The 22,560-nt window shown below is 34.3% G+C and overlaps 1 protein-coding gene across 1 annotated transcript in view; it reads right to left on the reverse strand.

The window, feature by feature from the left end:
* Window positions 1–22,560, reverse strand: part of GALNTL6 (polypeptide N-acetylgalactosaminyltransferase like 6) — a 1,218,779-nt gene that overhangs the window by 678,794 nt on the left and 517,425 nt on the right. The window contains exon 5 of the mRNA XM_086703864.1: window positions 20,795–20,933. Coding sequence (XP_086559990.1) covers window positions 20,795–20,933 — 139 coding nt within the window. The remainder of the gene's footprint in view (window positions 1–20,794; window positions 20,934–22,560) is intronic.

A 22,560-nucleotide genomic window follows, 5' to 3' on the forward strand; every position in this document is an offset into this window, starting at 1 on the left:
AAGCAATCAATAGTGACATTTAACAGCTGTATATAATCTATTCAGAAAATAGGCAGACACAAAAGGATGCAAGATTGATCGTATGCAAATAAGGCTTGCCTTCATAAAAATGTTTTCAATTGTTTCTATCTCTGTGAGCTCAAACTATTACCACACATAAGTAAAAAGATCTCTGCTACTCATTCATTAAGTCACAATGATCTGCTGAGGTCTGACAGAAGCCCGGATCCAAAATGGAAATACAACAATGAACAAAACCTAGTCCCTGAGTTCAAGAGGTTTGTAATAGAATAGGAGATATAGAATGGTAAGTAGAGTTTAATAGGGTGCTATAGGATATTTAAGAGAGCCCCCTGACAGTGTTACAGAAATTCAAGTGAGAGCTGAAGGTGGTCTGCAAAGACAGGTTCAACATACATTTAGGAACAGAGCTGACATGGCTTGGTAACTGGGAGAAGTAGTTTAAGGAGGACTCCCATGTTTTGGACATGGGCAGTTGATCTTATGAAACACAGAGGGAGGGAGGCAAACCAGAAGAGACTCTTGAATACAGAGAACAAACTGAGGGTTGATGGGAGGATGGGGGAGAGGGTAAATTGGGTGATGGGCATTGAGGAGGGCACTTGCTGGAATGAGCACTGGGTGTTGTATGTAAGTGATGAACCACGGGAACCTACCCCCAAAACCAAGAGCACCCTTTACACACTGTATGTTAGTCAGTTTGATAGTAAAGTATATTAAAAAAGAAAAGAAATACAGACTGACATAAAAACACAGTGTGTGAGGGGCACATCTGAGGATTGCAAGGCTTGAGGGCGAAGGTGAGTTCAATTCTGACCACGTTAAGGTTGAAGTGTCAAATATCCTGCTGAACACAGCAATTATATACATGGTATATACATTTATTTGTCTTATGTATGTATGTATTTATGTATCTATGTTAATATATATGTTTTTGGCTCAAGGTGAAGATGTGTTTTACTGGAGGAATGGGCTTGTGAGTGATAGGCTGTAGCAGATGATGCCAGTGGACCACCAGTATTTCCTTACCATTCACAATCCTGGTACATGCCAAGAGGAACCTCTATAAACCTCTATAGAGGAACCTCTATAAACCTCTATATAGAGGAACCTCTGTAACTGCAGTTAGCCAAGTGAGTGCTTTCCCTCATCTCTGAACGGAAACAGATTAGATACTCTGAAGGAAATTAACACCCCTGGAGCAAGTATCAACCAATGAAGGAGGGAAGGTGGAGAATAGACAGTCCTATGGTAAGATAACTGTGAGATGTTTTCTATGATGTGTACCAGAGTTTCCCAGCAAGACTGACTCTCAGGTGCCCACAGAGGTAAGCATCTTGCCAGTGTATCTTTTTACCAGCTACTTTCCCTTCCTGTCTTATTTCCTCATCCAGCCTCCCCAGGTACTTTCTGTGATTCCTCCTCAAAATTACTACAGTCAAACTTGTATCTCAGGATCTGCTTCTCAGTGAAACTGTTCTTAGACATAAGCATATACATTATACTGCATTTGTCACTTGTCAAAACAGTCTCTTCAATATAAAGTGATGGCCAAAATTCTTTAAGAAACATTACTTTTGTTGTATTATGAAACTTGCAGTTTGTTACACCTGGAGATATTTTTTTTATTTTTTTAATTTTTTTTAAAATTTTTTTTTTCAACGTTTATTTATTTTTGGGACAGAGAGAGACAGAGCATGAACGGGGGAGGGGCAGAGAGAGAGGGAGACACAGAATCGGAAACAGGCTCCAGGCTCTGAGCCATCAGCCCAGAGCCCGACGCGGGGCTCGAACTCACGGACCGCGAGATCGTGACCTGGCTGAAGCCGGACGCTTAACCGACTGCGCCACCCAGGCGCCCCTGGAGATATTTTTAAATAATGTGCTTTTTAAAAAAATTATGACACATATATTTTATTCTTTCTTTCAACTTCTTAATTACTGATGATGCTCTACTCCAGGTCTTCTCCGTGCCTATAAAATACAACTATAAGGATTTTGTACAGCGTACATATAAAAATAGCCTTATCTGAATTAGCAGACTATTAGGAATAAGGTCACCTCCTTTACATGAATGGGTATAATTTATTTTTTTTTCAATTAGACCACATTGAAAACTCACTAATATTTTGTGCTGATAATCATTTCTTATACTGAAAAATCAGATTTGATACATCACACTATCTAGGTTCACACTGATGACTTTGCCACTTCTACCTGTGTGACAATGGGCATTTATTTAACTTCCGGAAGACTAGTTCTGTCCTTGCGTTGTGGGGCAACGCAAGGGTAAAAACAAAAACAAAAACAAAAAGCCTTCTCCATAATGCATTCATGAGAATTAAGTTACACAATCCATGTAAAAAACTGAGTACAATCATATCTGATACTAGCAAGGGTTTGATAAAGACTATCATTATTGTTATTGCAGTTATTGTTTTTTTAATTGTTGTTATTTTACCTGTCAAGTCCTCTATAGTAGGAGGTAGGAAACTAGGAGAGACAGGAACTGCATGAGGGAAAGTGAGAGACACTTCAGATATGAAGATGAATAAATTTTGGTTTCTTCCCTTAAGGATTCACAGACCAGTAGGCAGATATATAAAATGATTTGACTCAAATGAGACAAGTGACATAATAGATGGCACTCCGCAATCAGAGCCCAAAGGAAGTATGACTAACTTTGTCTGAAAGAATTAGGGAAGTCTTTATAGATGAGTCTGTATGTGAAGAACAGATCATGTAGGATCTTTAAAGTGATTCTAAGGAATTTGGATGTTAGCCTGAAGTCAACGTGAAATATTTCACATATTGTTAGTGATGAAGAAGACAGGATCACGTTTACATATTCCTCCAGCAGCAGGGCAGACAATGGAGACAGCAGAGATGAAGCAGAAAGATTGGAGATTGTAATAGTCTGGGCAAAAGATAATGAGGGTGCTGATCTGATGTTTACACTAAGGAAAACCAGCCTCTTTGTGACAGGGTTTAATCTGATTGAATTGTATTTAGTCATCCTAGTACTTAACCTGACCAAACAAAATTGAATTTACTCCCAACCTCAGTCACTGGATTCAAGGAGTTGTGCTCTAGATGACTGCTTCTCAGCATTACTAGAAATACTGAAGCATAGCCAAGGCTTTATTAAGAATCTGTGACCTGTGTATTTTAGGCTTAATCTCAAGGCAGGTTGAGAATGGAAGTATGTTAAATACAAAGACAATGTGGTAATATGGAACTGTGTTGAAGAAATTAGTAAAAGAAGTCAAACACAATTTATACATCTATGGTTACAGATAGGTAGCAAATTTACAAAGGGAAAGTAGGGACCAATTAAAACATTTGTCACATTAAGCTTATAGGAATATGAACAAAAATGCCTGTAATTATTTCATTTCACATTGTTGTGCTACTTTAAAATAAGCATTTGCATAAAATTAACTTAGTGTTTAAGAATAGCTTAGAGATGAGCCATTAAGTAAGAGATGTTATATTACATCTTATCATCAATTTATCTAAAGAGATAGCAAAAACATTCTTCAAATTTTAAATGTACCAGAGAGACAACAGAAATAGTTTAAATTGTTTAAAAAGTTACTTGAGAGAAATGACAAATCATGAAGATATTTTAAAAAGCTAAAAATGTAATGTATAAATATTTTGCTAAGCCATTTTCATTAATGAAAATAGAAACTTTTTCATACTCTTCTATGTTTTCTCCAGACAAAATACACAAAAATTTTCTGCTAATCACTATTGGTATTTGTTAAATTGAGAGATTTAACATTGTTTATTTTAAATATAATGCCATTCCTTTCATACTTACATTAATTTATCTTAATAATTTCATTGGCTTTACCAAAAAAAATGTTTTTTCAACAATAGCAACAGGTCAAACAATAAATTTTAATTGCAGATATATAAGTGCCAGACTTATCAGTATATGTATATTTTTAAAGAGTTATTTGATTATTCATGCAACAAATGTCAACATTTTTACTGTGGATATTTAGCTAAACTTGCATTTGAGGTTCTTCAGTCCTTCACATTCTCCTCACCATCACCTAAACATTCCTTCTTACTGAAGGCTGAATATTTAGTTTTGTCGACACTGTCAAAACACACATTTTTAAGATTCAAATTCTTGCATTGCAAGATTTGAGTAAAATGTTTGGGTGAAAGTTTTTACATATTTCAACCTATAGGTCATTCTATGAGTTTCTTTAAAGTGTGCCTTTATTTATTTTTTTATTTTTTTTTTTCAACGTTTATTTATTTTTGGGACAGAGAGAGACAGAGCATGAACGGGCGAGGGGCAGAGAGAGAGGGAGACACAGAATCGGAAACAGGCTCCAGGCTCTGAGCCATCAGCCCAGAGCCCGACGCGGGGCTCGAACTCACGGACCGTGAGATCGTGACCTGGTTGAAGTCGGACGCTTAACCGACTGCGCCACCCAGGCGCCCCAAAAGTGTGCCTTTATTTTTTGTTTTGTTGTTTGTTTTTCTATCTGCTTATATTCAATCTATCAGGCAGGATGTTATGTTGTGGTCATAAGCAACCCTAAATGCCAATGGCTGAAAACAGTGACTATTCTACCTTGCTGCTTTATTTGTTAACCACTGTTTTAGGCAGGAGAGTCTCTGCTCATTGCAGTCAGTGCAAACTGCCAACATTTTTTACCACAGTTAATCACTCTGCCAGAAGTAAATGAGAACATGGATGGGTCTCATGCTGGTAAATAAATAGCCTGTCTCTAAAATGACATTTTGCTTTCTGCTTACAAGTCGTTGGTCAGCATTAGTCACACAGCACAACGGCTCAGGAAGTAGAATCCTATATGGTCCAGAGGAAATATAATCAGAAATATTTGGCAAATAACACTAATGAACACAGCTATTTTAGTCTTCTGCCTTCTTTTAATTAAAAAGGAAAAGAAAAAGGAAAAATAGAAATTACCTGTTGAGACTACATTTAGATTAGGTTTAATTAAATCTGCTTAATTTCTTCATAGACAAAAAGTTATAATATTTGAGGTCCTGCATCTACAGAAACATAGCTGCAACCACATTTGAGAGCTGCAAATACATTTCAGAAATCATCAAGTTTAATATCTTATTTAATTGGGAATTGAGGCTCTTAGAGTTTCAGAAAGTTAAACATAACTTATTTTATAGTCAAATTAGCAAAACAGTATACTGGGTGAACAAGTGGTACAATGATGAGGCATTATTCCTGACATAAAAATTTACAATATTTTAAAAAAGTTTATTTTACCTATTTTGAGAGAAAGCAAGTGCGCGCGAGAGAGAACAGTGGAAGAGGGGCAGGGAGATAGGGAGAGAATCCCAAGCAGACTCTGTACTGTCAGTGCAGAGACAGATGCAGGGCTTGATCCCATGAACTGTGAGATCATAACCTGAGATGACATCAAGAGTCAGATGCTAACTGACTGAGCCACCCAGGTGCCCCCAAATTTACAATTTTTTGAAAAGTATTTGTAACTCACGCAGCTAGATAGCACAGAGCAAAGAATTAGAACCCAATATTCCTCATTTCTGATTATAAAATATTTTGGAAATGTCATCGTCATTCTCTTTGGCCTTTTAGATATCTCCATGTTAATCAAATCAACTAAAATTATGTAAAGACTGTAGCAGTTTTTTAAATTTTTTTAATGTTTTTATTTATTTTTGAAGGAGAGAGAGACAGAACATGAGCAGGGGAAGAGCAGGAAGAGAGGGAGACACAGAAGTTGAAGCAGGCTCCAGGCTCTGAGCTGTCAGCACAGAGCCTGATGCAGGGCCCGAACTCAGAAACTGTGAGATCATGACCTGAGCCGATGTCGGATGCTTAACCACTGAGTCATCCAGGTGCCCCAAGACTGTAATATTTTTAAATGAGGTAGGCAATTACTGTATTAACTCATTACTTTTGTGAAATGTATAATCTATTCTCCATAAATATATTTGGAAATAAACCATTTAAGAATATATACAAATAAATGTCTATAACAAAAAAAATTATGATAAATTATCATTTGAAAACAGGCCCTAAAAGGGACTGGACCACTGAACCTCTGGACCATCTAGATCACTAACATTATACTATTCAGGGAATAAAATAAGGAGGAATAATTAAATTGTTAAAATCAGTGATAGACAATATTTAAAGCGGCTAGAAAAAAAAAATATATAGAATTCCGGAGGAGAACACAGACTAGAATGGTAGCAGACTTCTTGTTAAAAATAATGCAAAATAGTGAGAAAGTGGGGCAACATCTTTTAGGTACAGAAAAAAAATTTAAGATAAAAATAGTTTTCCTTAGTCAATAAAAATGTATTTCTACAACAAAGGCAAAATGAAAACATTTTAAGATATGCAAATGTGGAATAAACTTATTCATCAGAAAACCTGCATAAAAATAAATGTTATAGGAAGTCCTTCAGAAAATTTATACTAAGTGGAATTCTGTATCTAGACAAAAAATGAAAAAGTAACAGAAAAGGGAATTATATGAGTAAACAATAAAACGACTATTTTATTATTCTATAAAGGTTAACTGATTCATGGACAGCAAAAACGATATCAATGCATTTTGAGATTTATAACATAAACTGAAGCAAAATGTATAGCAACAATAGCATAAGTGCCAGAAGTGGAGAAATGGATGCATGCCTTTCTAAGGTTCTTATACTCTAAATCAAGACATATGATATTACTAAAAGGTAAACCATAATAAATTAATATTATATTCCATCAACCCTAAAGCAACCACTAAAAAAAACACAATAAAGAATTATATCTACTTTGCCCTACTAAAAAGTGACATGGAATAATTAAACGTGTAAAGAAGCTACAGACCGAAAAAAGGGAGAATAAGATTAAATAGTAAAAATAGAAAAGCAGTAGTGAAATGGTATATTTGAGCCAACCATATCAATGATTACATTGCATGTAAATGGTCTAAACGTGCAATGGGAAAGATTTCAAGACTGCCAGCTGCTTCCTCCAAGAAACTCATTTTTAATATAAAGATGCAAATAAGTTTAAAAGAAAATGTACAGAAGATAGAGCATGATAACACTAATAAAAAGAAAGCTAAATTGGTTTTATAGTCCACAAAATAGATCTCAAAGGAAAAAAAAAATGTGACCAGGATATAAAAGTTCATTTCATGATAGAGATCAATTTGCCAAAAGGACAAACTATACAAAATGTTGCACCTAATAATAGTATCCAAAACTATAAAGCAGAAGTTAACAGAACTTCAAGGAAAAAAAGACAACTCCACAATTATTATAAGAAACTTACTCTTTAGATTTCTTTTGATGCTCTTTCTCCAGTTTCTTAAGGTAAAATAAATTATTGATTTGAGGATTTTTTTTCTCTTTACAAGCATTGAATGACAGAAGTGTAGAATGATAGAAGTGTAGTCGTTCTAAGAATTGTTTTACATATTTAAAAAAATTTGATATTTATTTTTGTGTTCATCTGAAAATATTTTCTAATTTCCCTTGAAACTTGCTTCTGACACACTGATTAGCCAAAAATGTTTTTAATTTACAAATGTTAGTGATCGCTTTATCTTTCTGTTATCACTTTTTTATTACATTATATTACAGTCAGAAGATATATTTTGTAAGATATCAGTATTTAAAATTCATGGTATTTGTTTTATGACCCAGGATCCAGTCTGTTTTGATGAATATTTTATGAATACTTAAGAGGATATGCATCCTGCTGTTGTTGGGTGGAGTGTTTTCTGTTTATTTTGGGGATTTTTTTCCCTTATGTTTCCCCTTTTTTGCATTCTTTGGGTTATTTATACATTTTTTAGCATTCCATCTCAATGTATGTGTTGTGATTTTGATGATATCTTTGCATAATATTTTAGTATTTACTTTAAGGATTACAAAATATATATTTGTGACTAATATTTTACCACTTTACTCTTTAATATAGAACTCTTATTACTATGTAGGGTCCTTTATACTCTCTTCTATGCTGCAGTTGTCTTATATCTATGTACATTGTAAACCACATCAGAAAATATTATATTTTGCTTCCAACTCACACTTGTTTTAAGAAACGCAAGAACTCAGTACTGTTTCAGTGCTATTTTGAATGCTCAAGTTCTTTCCTCCACCTATTGCCATCGTTTTTCTTCAGCATGCTCGATCAGCTGAGCCACACATCTGTCTAGGTTTTAGAGTTGAATTCAATGGGATGAGAATGCATGTGTTTACTCCAACCTACCCAGAGACCAGAATACTCTCAGTAGTCTTTAATTACAAATGTAAAATATTTAAAAAATTTTTTTAGATGTTTACTTTTGAGAGAGAGAGAGAGAGAGAGAGTCAGCAAGGGAGGGGCAGAGACAGAGGGAGACACAGAATCCAAAACAGGCTCCAGGCTCTGAGCTGTCAGCACAGAGCCTGACATGGGGCTTGGACCCATGAGCTGGAGCTGTGAGATCATGACCTGAGCTGAAATCTGATGCTTAACCCACTGAGCCACCCAGGTGCCCCACAAATCTAAAATATTTTATAGCTTCAGGGATCTTCATATTTTCTACTTCATTTTATGACAGTGTCCATTGGATTTTCAAGACAATTTTGCATTTCATCTAAATATCAAATTTTTGGCATGATGATGTTTATACTGTCCCTTCATTAACATTTATACGTCTGGTGTAAGTTTAATGATTTTCAGTCTTTCACAACTGATAAAGGTAATTGGTGGTTTCTCTCTCTTTTGTTTTTACTTAGAAATACCTGCTGGGGATTTAGAAATTTTATTGATCAATATTATTGATCCATTCAATTTCTTGCTATATTTAAATATTTAAAGCTACACATTTGCCTATAAGCACTGCTTTATACATATAGCACTTAAACTAGTTTTGGTATATATTTTCATTATCATTCCATTTAAAATATTTTTTAATTTTTCTAGTTTAATATTTGACCTGTGAATTTTTCATAAAAGTGTTATTTAATTTCTAAATATTTGCATCTTTTCTGCATATATTATTTTTGTTGATTTCTAATTTAATTCAGGTTTGGTCACAGAACATAGTGTTAATTTAATCTATTGAAATTTATTGAGCATTTATGTACTAACATATGGTCCATTGGGTAAATATTCCATATGCAACTGAAAAAATTTTATTATGTAATTACTGAATATAGTGTTCAATAAAGGTAAATAAACACAAATTAAGCCAATTTATTGATAATTTTATTTAAATCTCCTATATCCCAATTAAATTTTTGGTTGTCTTTAATTACTGAGAGAGAACTGTTAAAATCTCCAATACATACATTTATTTAAAGACACTCTCAAAAAGTAAAATTCAAGCTTAGTGTTTAAAATTACCATGTTGAGAGGCCTCAAAGTAGGTGAATTTATGTCTTTCTCCATTTAGAGTAATACCAAAAAAGTGGGAAAAAAATCTTGCTTTTATATGACTTAACCCCATACATTCTTAATATTTGTTGAGAGGTTTGTTCAAGTAATATTAGCATCTGCAACAGTATTACCACACATTTGCTGATGAAATAACCTGAAGAATGAAGTGGTTGTATGCTTTTAAAGAATCTTTAATTATATTAATGTATTTCAGATTAACATGAGAATATATACACCCCATGTGAAACATATGAAACTTGAAACATTTTTCATTTAATGCTAAATATGTTAAAATGTCATTACATAGTAATGACTACAATAAGGAGTTATATTTTGAGCTTCCTTTAGGGGCCACATTCTCCATAATTTTGTGCCATTCTTTAATAATCATGATAATTCTCTGAAATGGTGATGAAGAAAGACAGTGCCAATTCAGGTCCAGTCAATTTCATTAGGATCAGTCCCTGTCATCAGAATGTATGTGGGAGGGAAACCAATTCAAAATACTACAATTTGTTTGACTTCATTATTACAGAAAAAAAAGTACATTTTGTAATGTACATTTGGAATAAAAGTACATTTTTACCATGTTATGATACATTTATAAGTGCACCATGGTGAGAACCCTAATAAGTGACTAATTTATTGCCTCAGTCTATCAAAAGCCATATAAAATGGCTTTTTTTGAGAGATGGCAGTTCAGGTAGCTTAATTCCCTGAAGTTTGTTTTAAAAAGATTCCTAAACAAGATGAGCAGAATAGCTAAGTATGTTATACTTAGTCAACCACATATTTTTTTTTAGCTTCTCAAGGGAACCACTCATATTTCAGAAGGGGGGACATTTCTTTTTATTGTTTTAACTTTCATCGTGTGATTTCTTACAAAAGCATGTTGGTTCAGCTAAAGTTCTCTCAGCCCCATTCTCAGTAGCAGCAGAATAAAATGTCAACTTGGCATCTGGCTAGTGACAAGCATACTATAGAGCATATCTATATAAGTCATTTCCAGGCACCAATTTACATAGTAATTGTTTTAATGTCAGCATATTCAGTTTTCAATGGCTGCTTTTAGTCACACTGTTTTTCTGTTCTAATCTTGCCATGTCAGTCGGTTTTGATAAAGCAGTGATAACTGGCAATTTATTTTGCCTTTGACAGGACTGAAAAATTAGTTTGGAATGCCAAGTATATGCAAGTGTGTTTTTTAGTGAGGGTGGGAGATAATCACAAAGCATGCATGTATGCTTGTATATATTTGGTCTTACCTCTTACATGGGAACTATTTTGTAAATTAGTATTTTACATGGTCATATGATTAACACTTTAATGTAATGTGACATTTTATGCCTGTACTGAAGAACAAAATAATATTTTGTGCTCACGCAGCTACATGTACATCGTGGCATTGTGGCAGAAACCTAGTGAAGACAGAGGGGAGAGCAAAAAAAGAGGAGGCCAGAGATAGGCAGGGATCAGAATATGGAGGTCAGTGTTGGCGTTTTTTCAGCTATTATTTTTAGTGTGACAAGGAGTCTTTTAGGTATTTTATTATTTTTTTTAAATTTTTTTAAATGTTTGTTTATTTTTGAGAGAGAGAGAGTGAGACAGAGTGTGAGCGCGGGGAGGGCCAGAGAGAGAGGGAGACACAGAATCCGAAGCAGGCTCCAGGCTCTGAGTTGTCAGCACAGAGCCGCAGGAGGGGCTCCGCCAGGAACCACGAGAACATGACCAGAGCTGAAGTCAGCCGCTTTTCCGACTGAGCCACCCAGGTGCCCTCTTTTAGGTATTTTAGGTAGGGGGGATGTAATGATCCTCCTTAATTCTGAAAGCTCACTGTTGCTCACTCTGCTGAATGCATTGTGCAAGAGCGAGAGGGAATATGTGAGGTCCAATTATGAGGTCATTCTAGGATTCCAATTAAGAAATGACAGTGGGGGGTACCTGGGTGGCTCAGTCGTTAGGCATCTGACTTCAGCTCAAGTCATGATCTCTCTGTCCATGAGTTCAAGCCCCGCATGGGGCTCTGTGCTGACAGCTCAGAACCTGGAGCCCGCTTCGGATTCTGTGTCTCCCTTTCTCTCTGCCTCTCCCCCACTTGCACTCTCTCTCTCTCTCAAAAAAAAGTAAACATTAAAAAAATTTTTTTTAATAAAAAAAGAGAAATGATAGTGGATACAGTTGAGATTAAGGGGAATGCATGCATTTGAGGCCCTTTAGCTCTACATTTTGGATACAGAATTAATAGGCCTTGGTAGATGAGATCAGTAAGCAGAGAATAAATAAAATGAGGACACTGGAGGCCAGTGCTGAGCATCAGTGAATTTTAACATATATATATAGCCATCAGATAAAGATGAACTGTTTGTGAATGAGACTGGAAAGACCTGGGGATAAAAAGCAAGTGTTTCCTTGAAACAGAGACAAGAGTGCTTAAAAATGAGAGAAGGGACAAAGTCTAGTGTCGCTGCAAAGTTTCACGAGACTTTTAAATATACTGGATTTTTAAATATACTTTTAAATATACTGGCAACATGGAAATCATTCGTGACTTTGGCAAGAAAAAAGAATGATGGCACAGTAGTGTCTTGAGTCAAATTAGGACTTCTGAAGAGTTGAAAGGGAGTTGAGGAAGTTAATATCTACGGTAGACATTCAGGCTGACAGCTGGAGGAAAAATAGTTTAAGAAGTCATCTTACCGATGGGGAGGTACCAATGCTTTTTATCATATATGATTACATTTTAGCCAGGATAATAAAATATAAAAATTAAGAGCTAAATTCTCCACTTGTGTAGAAAATACTGAACACTTCTAAATAATAGGCACTTATCACTACGTACCAGTTACAAAACTGTAGAGATGAGTACTTATTACATTGACTCAGATGATAAGGTCTATTAGAGGAATTAATCACTTGATTTGGTAATAATAAAGAAGCAAAATAAAGTTATTTGACTTGGAGAAAACTGAGAGAGATATATTTTTAAAATTTTAAATTTTAAAGAGAGATAAATTTTTAAAATTTAAAAATTAGAATATATTTATCAATTCAAAAAGAAATCTCATACCCTCATGCCCTTCCCCTTATCCCCTCACATTCCTTAAGTAACCATTGCCTACTTTTTGTTTCTATAGATTTCCTTATTCTAGACATTCACATGAAGAGAATCATATATTATGTGGAATTTGGGGTCTGGTTTTCATTTAGCACAATGTCTTCAAAGTTAATCCAAGATGTAGCATTTGTCATTATTTTATTCCTGAATAATCTCTCAGTGTATGGATACACTACATTTTGTTTATACATTCATCTATCAGTGGACATTTGGGTTTTCCCATCTTTCAGCTACCATGAATAATGCTGCTATAAACATTCATGTGTAATTTTTGTGGTTTTCATTTCTATTGGGTGTATACCTAGACATAGAATTGCTAGGTCATATGGTAATTCTGTAATTACCATGGTAATTATGGTAATTATGGTAATTTAATTGTCTGAGGAACTGCTTTCCATTTGGAAATAGTTGGAGTTGCTTTCCAACTATTTTCCAAACCATTGACATCATTTTGCATTCCCACCAATGTATGGATATATGCAATGTATGCAATGTACGAGGTTTCCAATTTCTCTACATCCTTGCCAACATTTATCATCTGAACTTTTGGCTCTAGTCATCATACTGGACGTGAAGTACTATCTCATTTTGGTTTTGATGTTTTGTTTCTAATGACTAATGATGTTGGGCATCCTTTCATGGATTTGGCCATTTGTTTACCTTATTTGGAATATTCAGATCATTTGCCCATATTTTAACTGGGTTATTCACCTTTTTATTATTGAAATATAAGAACTCTTTATGTATTTTAGATACAAGTCCTGTAGCAAATATATGATTTGCAAATATTTTATTCTGTGGGTTTCATTTTGCCTTTCTGATAGCATACTTTGAGACATCAGAGTTTTTCATTTTGATGAAGCCAAATTTATCTATTTTTTCTTGTGTTGCTAATACTTTGGTATTATATCTAAGAATACTATGTCAAATAAAAAGTTATGAAGATTTATTTCCACCTTTTCTTCTTTTACCACTTACACTGAGGTCTTGGATACATTTTATGCTGATTTTTATGTTGTCTGAGGTAAGGGTCTAACATCATCATTCCTTTGCATGTGGTTACCTAGGTCAGTACCAATCATTTGAAAAAAACTATTTTTTCCACATTTACTAGTTTTTGCACCCTTTTCAAAAAATCACTTAATCATGGATGCTTAGAATTGTTTCTGGACTCTCAATTATATTCTATTGATCCAAATATCTATCCATATACCAGTACCACACTAGCTTGATTACTGCTGCGTTATAATAAGTTTGAAATCAAGAAGTACATATCATCTTATTTGGTTGCTATTCTTCAGGATTGTTTTGGCTATTTTGGGTCCCTTGAAATTTGAATTTTAGAACCAACCAGCCATTTCTGCAAGGAAGTCAGCTGGGATCCTGACAGGGATTTTTTTTGAATCCATAAATCATCATGGAGTGTTTTGCCATTTACAATGTTAAATCTGATCCACAAACATGAGATGCTTTTCCATTTCCGGGATTTCTTTCAACTATGTTTTGTAGTTTTCAAAGTATAAGTTTGATGACATTTTTGTTCAATTTATTCCTAAGTCTTTTCTTCATTTTAAGGGTGAATGGATTTTTTTTCTTAATTTCATTTTCAGGTTATTCACTGGAAGTGTATAAAATAAAGTGATTTCCATGTACTGCTCTCATACCCTGTCGCCTTGCTGACCTTGATTATTAGTTCTAATAAGTTTTTTTTTTTAATTTTTTTTAACGTTTATTTATTTTTGAGACAGAGACAGAGCATGAACGGGGGAGGGCCAGAGAGAAGGAGACACAGAATCTGAAACAGGCTCCAGGCTCTGAGCTGTCAGCACAGAGCCCGACGCGGGGCTGGAACTCATGGGCCGCGAGATCATGACCTGGGCGGAAGTCGGCCGCCCAACCGACTGAGCCACCCAGGCGCCCCCTAATAAGTTTTTTTTAGTGGATTCCTCAGAATTTTCCATATAGAAGATTATGTCATATACCAAAAAGACCATATGAATCTTTTCTTTCTAATTTAGATGTCTTATATTTATTTTTCTTGCCTAATTGCCTGGGCTAGAATCCACAGTAGGATGTTGAATAGAACTGGTGAGAGTAGGCATCCTTAGGGGGAAATGCATCCAGTCTTTCACCAACAAAAATGTTAGCTTTTTAAAATGCCAGATTTTCTCATTATTTTTAATAAAAATAATAGTTCCCATTTTTAATAAATAAGCTAAAAATTAATCATCACCCCTCATTTCAATAAACTTCTGTGGGAGGGAGTAGAAAAAGAAGGAGGAAGTTTAGAATTCCTATTGCTGGATTAATCTTACAGAATAATATACATCACTCTACCAAATGTCCATTTTCTTCTCTTTAAAGAATTAAAGTTGTGATTGTGTTTTTCAGACTTACGATTTCAGTTTTATGTATTTGATCCCTACCATGTTATTAGGTTACAAATAATATCCTTTGAAATTCACTACAACTGATTATAAAGCAGCTTTAAGTTTATTTTTAGAAGGTTGTTTTGTTTTTTGGGCTTTTTCCTTCTAATTTGCATGTGTACAACTTTCACATTACCAGTCCTTTAGACCCCAGTGCCCTTGTGCTCACCCTCAATCCACTTTTCAAAGAATCTGCTTTATCTGATCATTTACTCCAAAGGCTAAATGTCTGACAGCTTTTGAACTGTTCTCTATCCGAGGAGGATTTTCATTACAATGGGACATACTTTTTAGCTATAGTGATAAGAACTCTTCCATATCTTTCAGTCTTTAGTTAATAAATGAGATGTGTGTGTAAATTTTTGTGTTTTTTATTTTATTTTATCATGGATTTAAAAAAAAATAACCCCTAGAAACATACAAACGAACTAAAGTCTATACTAGTTTTTATAAACTAGCTCACAAAAAATATTGAAAGATACTCATTTGAATAACAGTTGTGAAAGATTATTTCCTATCTGTTGTTCCTGATCATTCCTCCCCCAATTTGCTGCTTGTGATTTACCTAGCTTTTTTCCTTTTTTCAGTCATATTTAGACATATCTTTCGCTGGAAGCACATTTGATTCAAATGATGTTTCCCATCTCCCTCTGTGGAAGTATTCAAACCTGATTAGAGTGGATGAATAGTCATTTATTTTAATTTGTTTCAGAATTCACTTGTAAATTTGTTGAAAGAAGATGCTTCATCAACTTCACAAGTCATAATAAAACCATGAAAGAATGCCAGTGTCTCCCAAATTTTTATGTAACTTTTGAAATTGAGAAATAAAAAAATTTGTCCTTGAACATTTTTGGATGATTAAACTCAAACATTTCTGTGAATGAGTTCTACATTCAATGGACAAGAGCCAAAACAGTTAAATAACACTTTTGTAGTTCATATAAAACTAAAATATTCTAAGCATTTTCATTCACTAAGTCATGGTTTAAAAAATTACACTTGTACAATTATTTTTCCTCAAACTCAGAAGTGACTCACAAAATTTGTTTTTAAAATTTAAATTTTAGAATTATAGTTCACTTGATCTCCATATATTTTTGTCTTCATGATATAACTAGAAAAGAAGGAAGGAAAGCAGAAGGATTGTCATCAGAAAGAAAAGAAATAACATATTATGCTGCAGCTGATCTGGTCAACTTGTTCTCAATTTTACTAATCCTGATGCACGGTGAGATACATGAAGAAAGTTAGCATCCCCACATCCCCACTTGGTAAAGTAGATAAGTAGAAATTCAAAATGGCAAGTTGACTTGTTCAGTACCACAGTGTAACTCATAGAAGTAAACTTTTTAAGAATTATTATTCAACATAATTTCCAGAAGTGCTCAGACTATAAGGCACTGAAAAAAAAAATCTACTCAAATTTTGTTATGGTGAGAAATTGCCTTTTCTCATCATATACAAAGTAGGTATTATGCACTATTCATCTAGGGAGGAGACTCCTTCCCTTTCCTTAGATGTTCCCATAGGACAGTCATTAGATTAATACTCTTCGCCTCCATCTTCTCCTACATTCTTTCCAGGAGAAAGGAAGACATACAATTGATGAATTTGAGTTAGTGAGCTTATCTTGCTTGGGTCAGCCCCTCCTTCATTTTTCTGCTTTGGAATTTGCTTGCCTGCAGAGGTCAGACTCCGCCCTGCATGCCTTAAGTTAGACAACTGTGATATTGTGTGTTCAGCAATGTCTTTAACTTGAAGCCTGAATGCACCTCATTCTGGAGTTTGCTATTAGGAATCACATTTAGCCCACTTGTAAACCATGTCCACCGATAGAATCTTATCAATAATAAAGGTAATATTTTTATTCCAAGCCATTTCTGGGGCAATTTCTCACTTGGTTCTGAAATTATACAGGGAACAGGGTTGTGATATAATCGCAACACTATGGAGAGCACTCATATAATCAAGAGATTGTAAAAATTCTTCTACATTTTCCCAAGAGTTGAGATATTACAGAATTTTCTCTCAACATTCAATATCTTATTTATTGTCAAAGTCATGAAGCTATCTTGGGAATATAAGTGAAATATAAAGGAAAAGTGAAATGAAAAGGAAAAGCCACAATTCAGAGAACTTTCTCAGTACAAAAAAATCCCAGCTACTCAGCCACCTCAGAAATGCATCTTAATTAAAGTGTTTGTACATTAATATGTATCTGTATAAACATGTATCCTTTTATAACAGTGAAAAATGAACCTCATGTCATGATGCCTTTACCTGAATCCTCTGCAAAGCCTACCTCAACTCTGATTCTTATGCATCCTAATCTCATGCATTTCTTCTCTTTATAGATATAAGTTCATCTTGCACACATTAATTATATGACATTTTGGGGACTACTTGTGGTAACTACTTATAAATTGATTCACGTCTAGGGAGTAATACTAGCTCAAATATTCTTCAATCTTGTCTTGCTAACAATACATCCATGCATAAGTTTATCAGTTTCTTTTCCATGCAAGCCATCTATCCTTCTACGATTTTCTACTTCCTTATTTCATATGTATTTTGTATTCTGAATATATGCTTCATATTTCCCACCTTGAACTGGAAGTCAAATTAAATGTTCTAGAGCATACAAAGATGCGGCATCCCAAAGGAGTGACGGAAGATAAAGAAAATGCACAATTGATATACAAGTGAGGGGTAATTGAACTGTAGAAAAATGAAGCCAGACTAGCAAGATATCCACTGACTGGACATTTGTCATGCAGAAACTCTCATAGCAAAATTCTAATCAGCATTGCATTAAGTAAAATATAAAGATGATGTTTTAACAACAGATCTCGGGTTGAGCCTTGGTACTATGAATATAGACATAATTAGGTAGTAATTGAAGAAGGGAGTGAATGTTTAAAATGTATTAATAGGTCTTTAAAAAATACAAAAGTCAACCAGAAGTGTAGGGCTATGAGTATGAAGAGGAGAAAATTGAAAAATTTGACAACACTAAAGCATAGATAGTAAAACAAAACAAAACAAACAAAAAATATGTAATTTACAAGATAGGGAGATGCTAAAAAATTTTGGAAAAATATAAGAAATTCAAAAATATAAATGAGAACCTTAGAATTTATTATTAGGATATAGGTAAGAATCATTAAATTATTGGACACAGGCCAATTGACTTTCCTGTATCCATGGCTCCCACTTAATGAAAATCTATTACTGACTTAGTGAAATAATAAAGCCAAAAGAAAGCATTTCATTTTTATGCTAGTGGACAAGAAAGGAGCAGGACATATAAAAGAAGTATGTGTTCTGGATTGGATTTCTGAAATAACTCATATTCTGAAAATTCTTCACAGCAAACCAGAATGTATACTAAGCATGTCAAACACCTAGAACCATGATTTTTTTATTAAATGTAAAAAGAGAATGAATAGAGAGAGTACTTGCATATATATAGAGAGTGATCTATAGTGTAGAACAGTGGGTTAAGAGCTACAATTCTGTATTTTGGAATAAAAAAAAGTTAAGCAGAATTGTAAGATAGAATTCCCTGATACTTTCCACTACAAAATCCCAGAGCAAAGAAAAATAAATTCTTCTCTTCTGGCGCTTTGAGCCTGTAATTTGAATTGGCTGACTGCAGACGCAAAGTTTCTTAGAACCGTTATCTTTAATTATGGAAGTCATGCAAATTTTGCATTCTCTGGTGCAGATACTGCCAATATAAACAAGCTGTGGTCAATTACCTGCAGTCCAGTTAAATTGACAATACCGAATGCAATATGTGTCAATGTGCTTTCATAATTTCAAGAACCACTTACATAGAGCTGTGTTGTTTTGTGGTTATCTGCGCCTGCATTTTGAGAAGCACAGATGAGGTTTAAAAAAAAAACAAAAACAAAAACATAGGGATCCCAGTAAGAGTTTTTGTCGTAGGCACTTGATTTCCTAGAGTTAGGATCTTGACAAAATGAGGCAGCAATAAATCTCCCTTCTTGCATTGCTGAGTCAGATACTGGACTACCCAAGGTAAACTCTCATTCTTGATGTCCTGCACTTAATCCTTTGCTGTCATCCATCTCCAATCCTCCCATAAGGTGTTTGTTTGTTCGTTTTCTTTGTTGGTATCATTTTACTAGGTGACTGTCCTATCAGATAACCAGTCTCAGGAAATAAGTAATAATATAGTCATAGGCCATATTTCAGCCACATTTATCTTCCCTAACATTGAGAATAATGCCCTCTGATACTGTAAACTCAGTATGTCTAATAAAAATTTAAAAATATTTTTCTTTCCATTTTCCATTTTCTTGTCCATTATTGCCTAAGAAGATCTTTTCTCAAAAGGTGGTAGTTATGCTAAAAATACACTCTCTGAGAAGAATGGGAATATCAGCCTTCTTTTGACTTCAGTGATTTTCTGCACTGTTTCCATCTGCAATTCTTTCCACTTGAATACACATTAAAAGATTGGAAATGTGGGGGTGGGGGAGGAGGTGGATGGAAATTATTCTCTGAGCACATTTATTATGCCAACAATGCAATTTAATGCATCTTTGATGGTGTGCAATTAGGTATTAAAATTTCTCATAACTAGAAATGTTCTCGGTCAGTGGGAATTACTGTAGATAATTTCAGGTAACCTGGGAATAATTTGGCTAGCTAGAAGGCCTAGACCAATATATAAAGCATTCAGTTTAGGAAAAAATTGATTTGTTCTTCACATTAATCCTCTGCTTAACTATACTGGGAAATGCAAATTCACATAAAACCTGAGAAGGAAACCAGTAATTCTTTTATATTTTAAAATAAATTTATAAAGACACAATATGGCACTAAAAAATGATCCCCAAACCATAATTTACCAAGTTTTTTCTAAAGGGTTAATTGTTTTCACACAAAATTGAGAATTTTATTATACAATATTGATTTGATTTAGATTCCTACCCCTGTTTTCATTAGTTGCCCTTATTTTATTTTCTCTGATTTTCTTTATGTCACATTAGTGTTTCCACAGGGAGACTGGGGTGAAGGAAGGGTAAGCATATTAGTATAGTTAGATAGATTCATCAAATATGTATGGCAATTCTACAAACTTGAAATTCCCATCACATTGTATATTTTTTGGCATACTTTTGGCAATGTATATGCTAACAAGAAAATCATAACAGACTAGAAAAAAGAACAGTGAGCAATGTTAAGAGTAGATGGGGTGGGATTTCAGGTAACTATATATAATATCATTCTTACTTCCTTTTGCCTTATAATATTTAGCTATGAATCGGCAAAAACTGAACTCACTGTTAACTGACAAACAACAAGCATCCATGGTTGAGGAATGAACCATTATCTTTGGATTATGGATGCATTCATTGTAGGCATTCTTTATGGAAGATATAATAACAAAATCAGTGAATATGGTTGGTGTGAAAATGAAGTCATGTATATGTAGACAGTTCTGACAATGCTCATCACCAGAAAAAGATGTTTGCTTTATAATCTACATGATCAAAAGTAAAAATATAGGTATTATCTTAAAACATTTTACTTTAAATGGAGATGATACAGGCAACGATAAAAATGTGAATTAAGTTTTAGAAAGCGGGTACTTATTCTTCTCTAATTTTAAAAATTACTCCAATTTAAACCAAACAGATTTAAGATTATGAAATATAAACTTTTTTTAAATTATGGCAAAATTTTTAGTTACATATTTCACTGTGATCCACATTAAACATAGTTTAAAAAAAAAACAGACAGACGAAACCTAGTCTGCATGGGAGGCTTGCTGATACTCACTTAGCATGGCGAATATCTGGCAGGGACCGCTCTAGAGCAATATTGTTGCTGACAAAAATATTGAAACCATTTTCCCTGTAAGCTGAGTCATCATGGTCCTCTTCAGTGAGGGGGTAAGGTTTCCCATGCTCACCTTTCCCTGGCAGGAGAAAACAAAATGGGATTATCACCTCTACAAAAACTATTTAATCTTCTAGAACAGATAATAAGACTTAACTGTGTTTTTCCTTAGTCACCTCTTACTATTCTCCTTGGAAGAACTTTTATTATAACACATTATTTTATTCAGAAAAAAGAAATATACCCATGATAAAAAGCAAACAACACCAAAGTAGAAAGTATAATCATTTTCAAGAGAGAACCACTATGATGATTTTAAGTGTATGTTTTGTAACATTTGAATGCAGCTTCTAATGTACATATTGCCTTATAATTTGATTTTATCCAACTTAATTGTTGAAATTGTTGAAAATATAAAAAGCTATATTTTCATTTACTTCCATTGGCTGATATTATTTCATTGTATCTCAATTTACAGCATTCCACCAAAGATATACATTTAAATTACTTCTAACTCTTCCTATTAAAAAACAATATTGAAATGAACATCTTTGTTTATATATTCCTAGTTACGTAGTTTGGGAAGGGAAAGGATAATTCCTACAAATAGAAGTGTCTAGAGTAAGTTAGAAGAGTTTTCACACATCTTCAGAAGTACTGAATAATAATTTGAAATTTACTGGTAAAATATAGATTATTCATACTTTAATTTGTTTTCTCTTGATTACTAATACAATAACTTTGTATACATTTATCATTTGTATTCTTACATTGTGAAATGACTGTTCAGAGTTCGTAAAAAATATTTTATTGGTTGTTTTTAAAAAGAATTTTTTTCTATTTCAGAAAGAGAACAAGTGGGGGAGAAGGACAGCAGGAGAGAGAATCTTTTTTTTTTTTTAATGTTTTATTTATTTTTGAGGCAGAAAGTGACAGAGCATGAGCAGGGGAGGGGCAGAGAGATAGAGGAAGACACAGAATCCAAAGCAGGCTCCAGGCTCTGAGCTGTCAGCACAGAGCCAGACGTGGGGCTCGAACTCACAAACAGCGAGTTCATGACCTGAGCCGAAATGGGATGCTTAACTGACTGAGCCACCCAGGCACCGAGAGAGAGAGAGAGAGAGAGAGAGAGAGAGAGAGAGAGAGAGAGAGAGGATCTTAAGCAAGCTTCGTGCTCAGTGCAGAGCTGGACCCGGAGCTTGATCCCACAACCCTGGTAACATGACCTGAGGCAAAATCAAGAGTGGGGCACTCAACCAACTGAGCCACCCAGGTGTCCCTGAAAAAAACCAAGTTTTATATAATGTTTAAAGCTTTGTTAATTATATATGTTGTAAATATTTTCTAAGTTTACTTGATTTAAATCTAATTTAAGACTTCTGATTTCCAGTTCTGCATGCAAAGCACTTAGAAGTTGCCACTCTATCCTAACAGGTAAAAAGCTGAACAGACTGAAAAATCAATAACCCTTCTTGGCCCATAAGAAAGGACACAGGGCAAACTGCTGTCCCAAAAGAGAGACAGACAGGTGAATATAGGGAGTTGAGGCTTACTAGGGCAGGGACTCGGAAGTGTAAACCACCTGGGAACCAATGCCTGCATAGAAAACCCAACAGTAATTGACAAATTGCTGGAGGCTCAGTAGTCTGAGAGTTAAAAACTCCAGGGGCACACAGTCAATGGAAGGCTCTAATAATTTTGTGAGA

This window comes from Puma concolor, chromosome B1 (assembly GCF_028749965.1).
Source record: "Puma concolor isolate L17-30 chromosome B1, mPumCon1.1.hap2, whole genome shotgun sequence".
Classification (NCBI taxonomy): domain Eukaryota; kingdom Metazoa; phylum Chordata; class Mammalia; order Carnivora; family Felidae; genus Puma; species Puma concolor.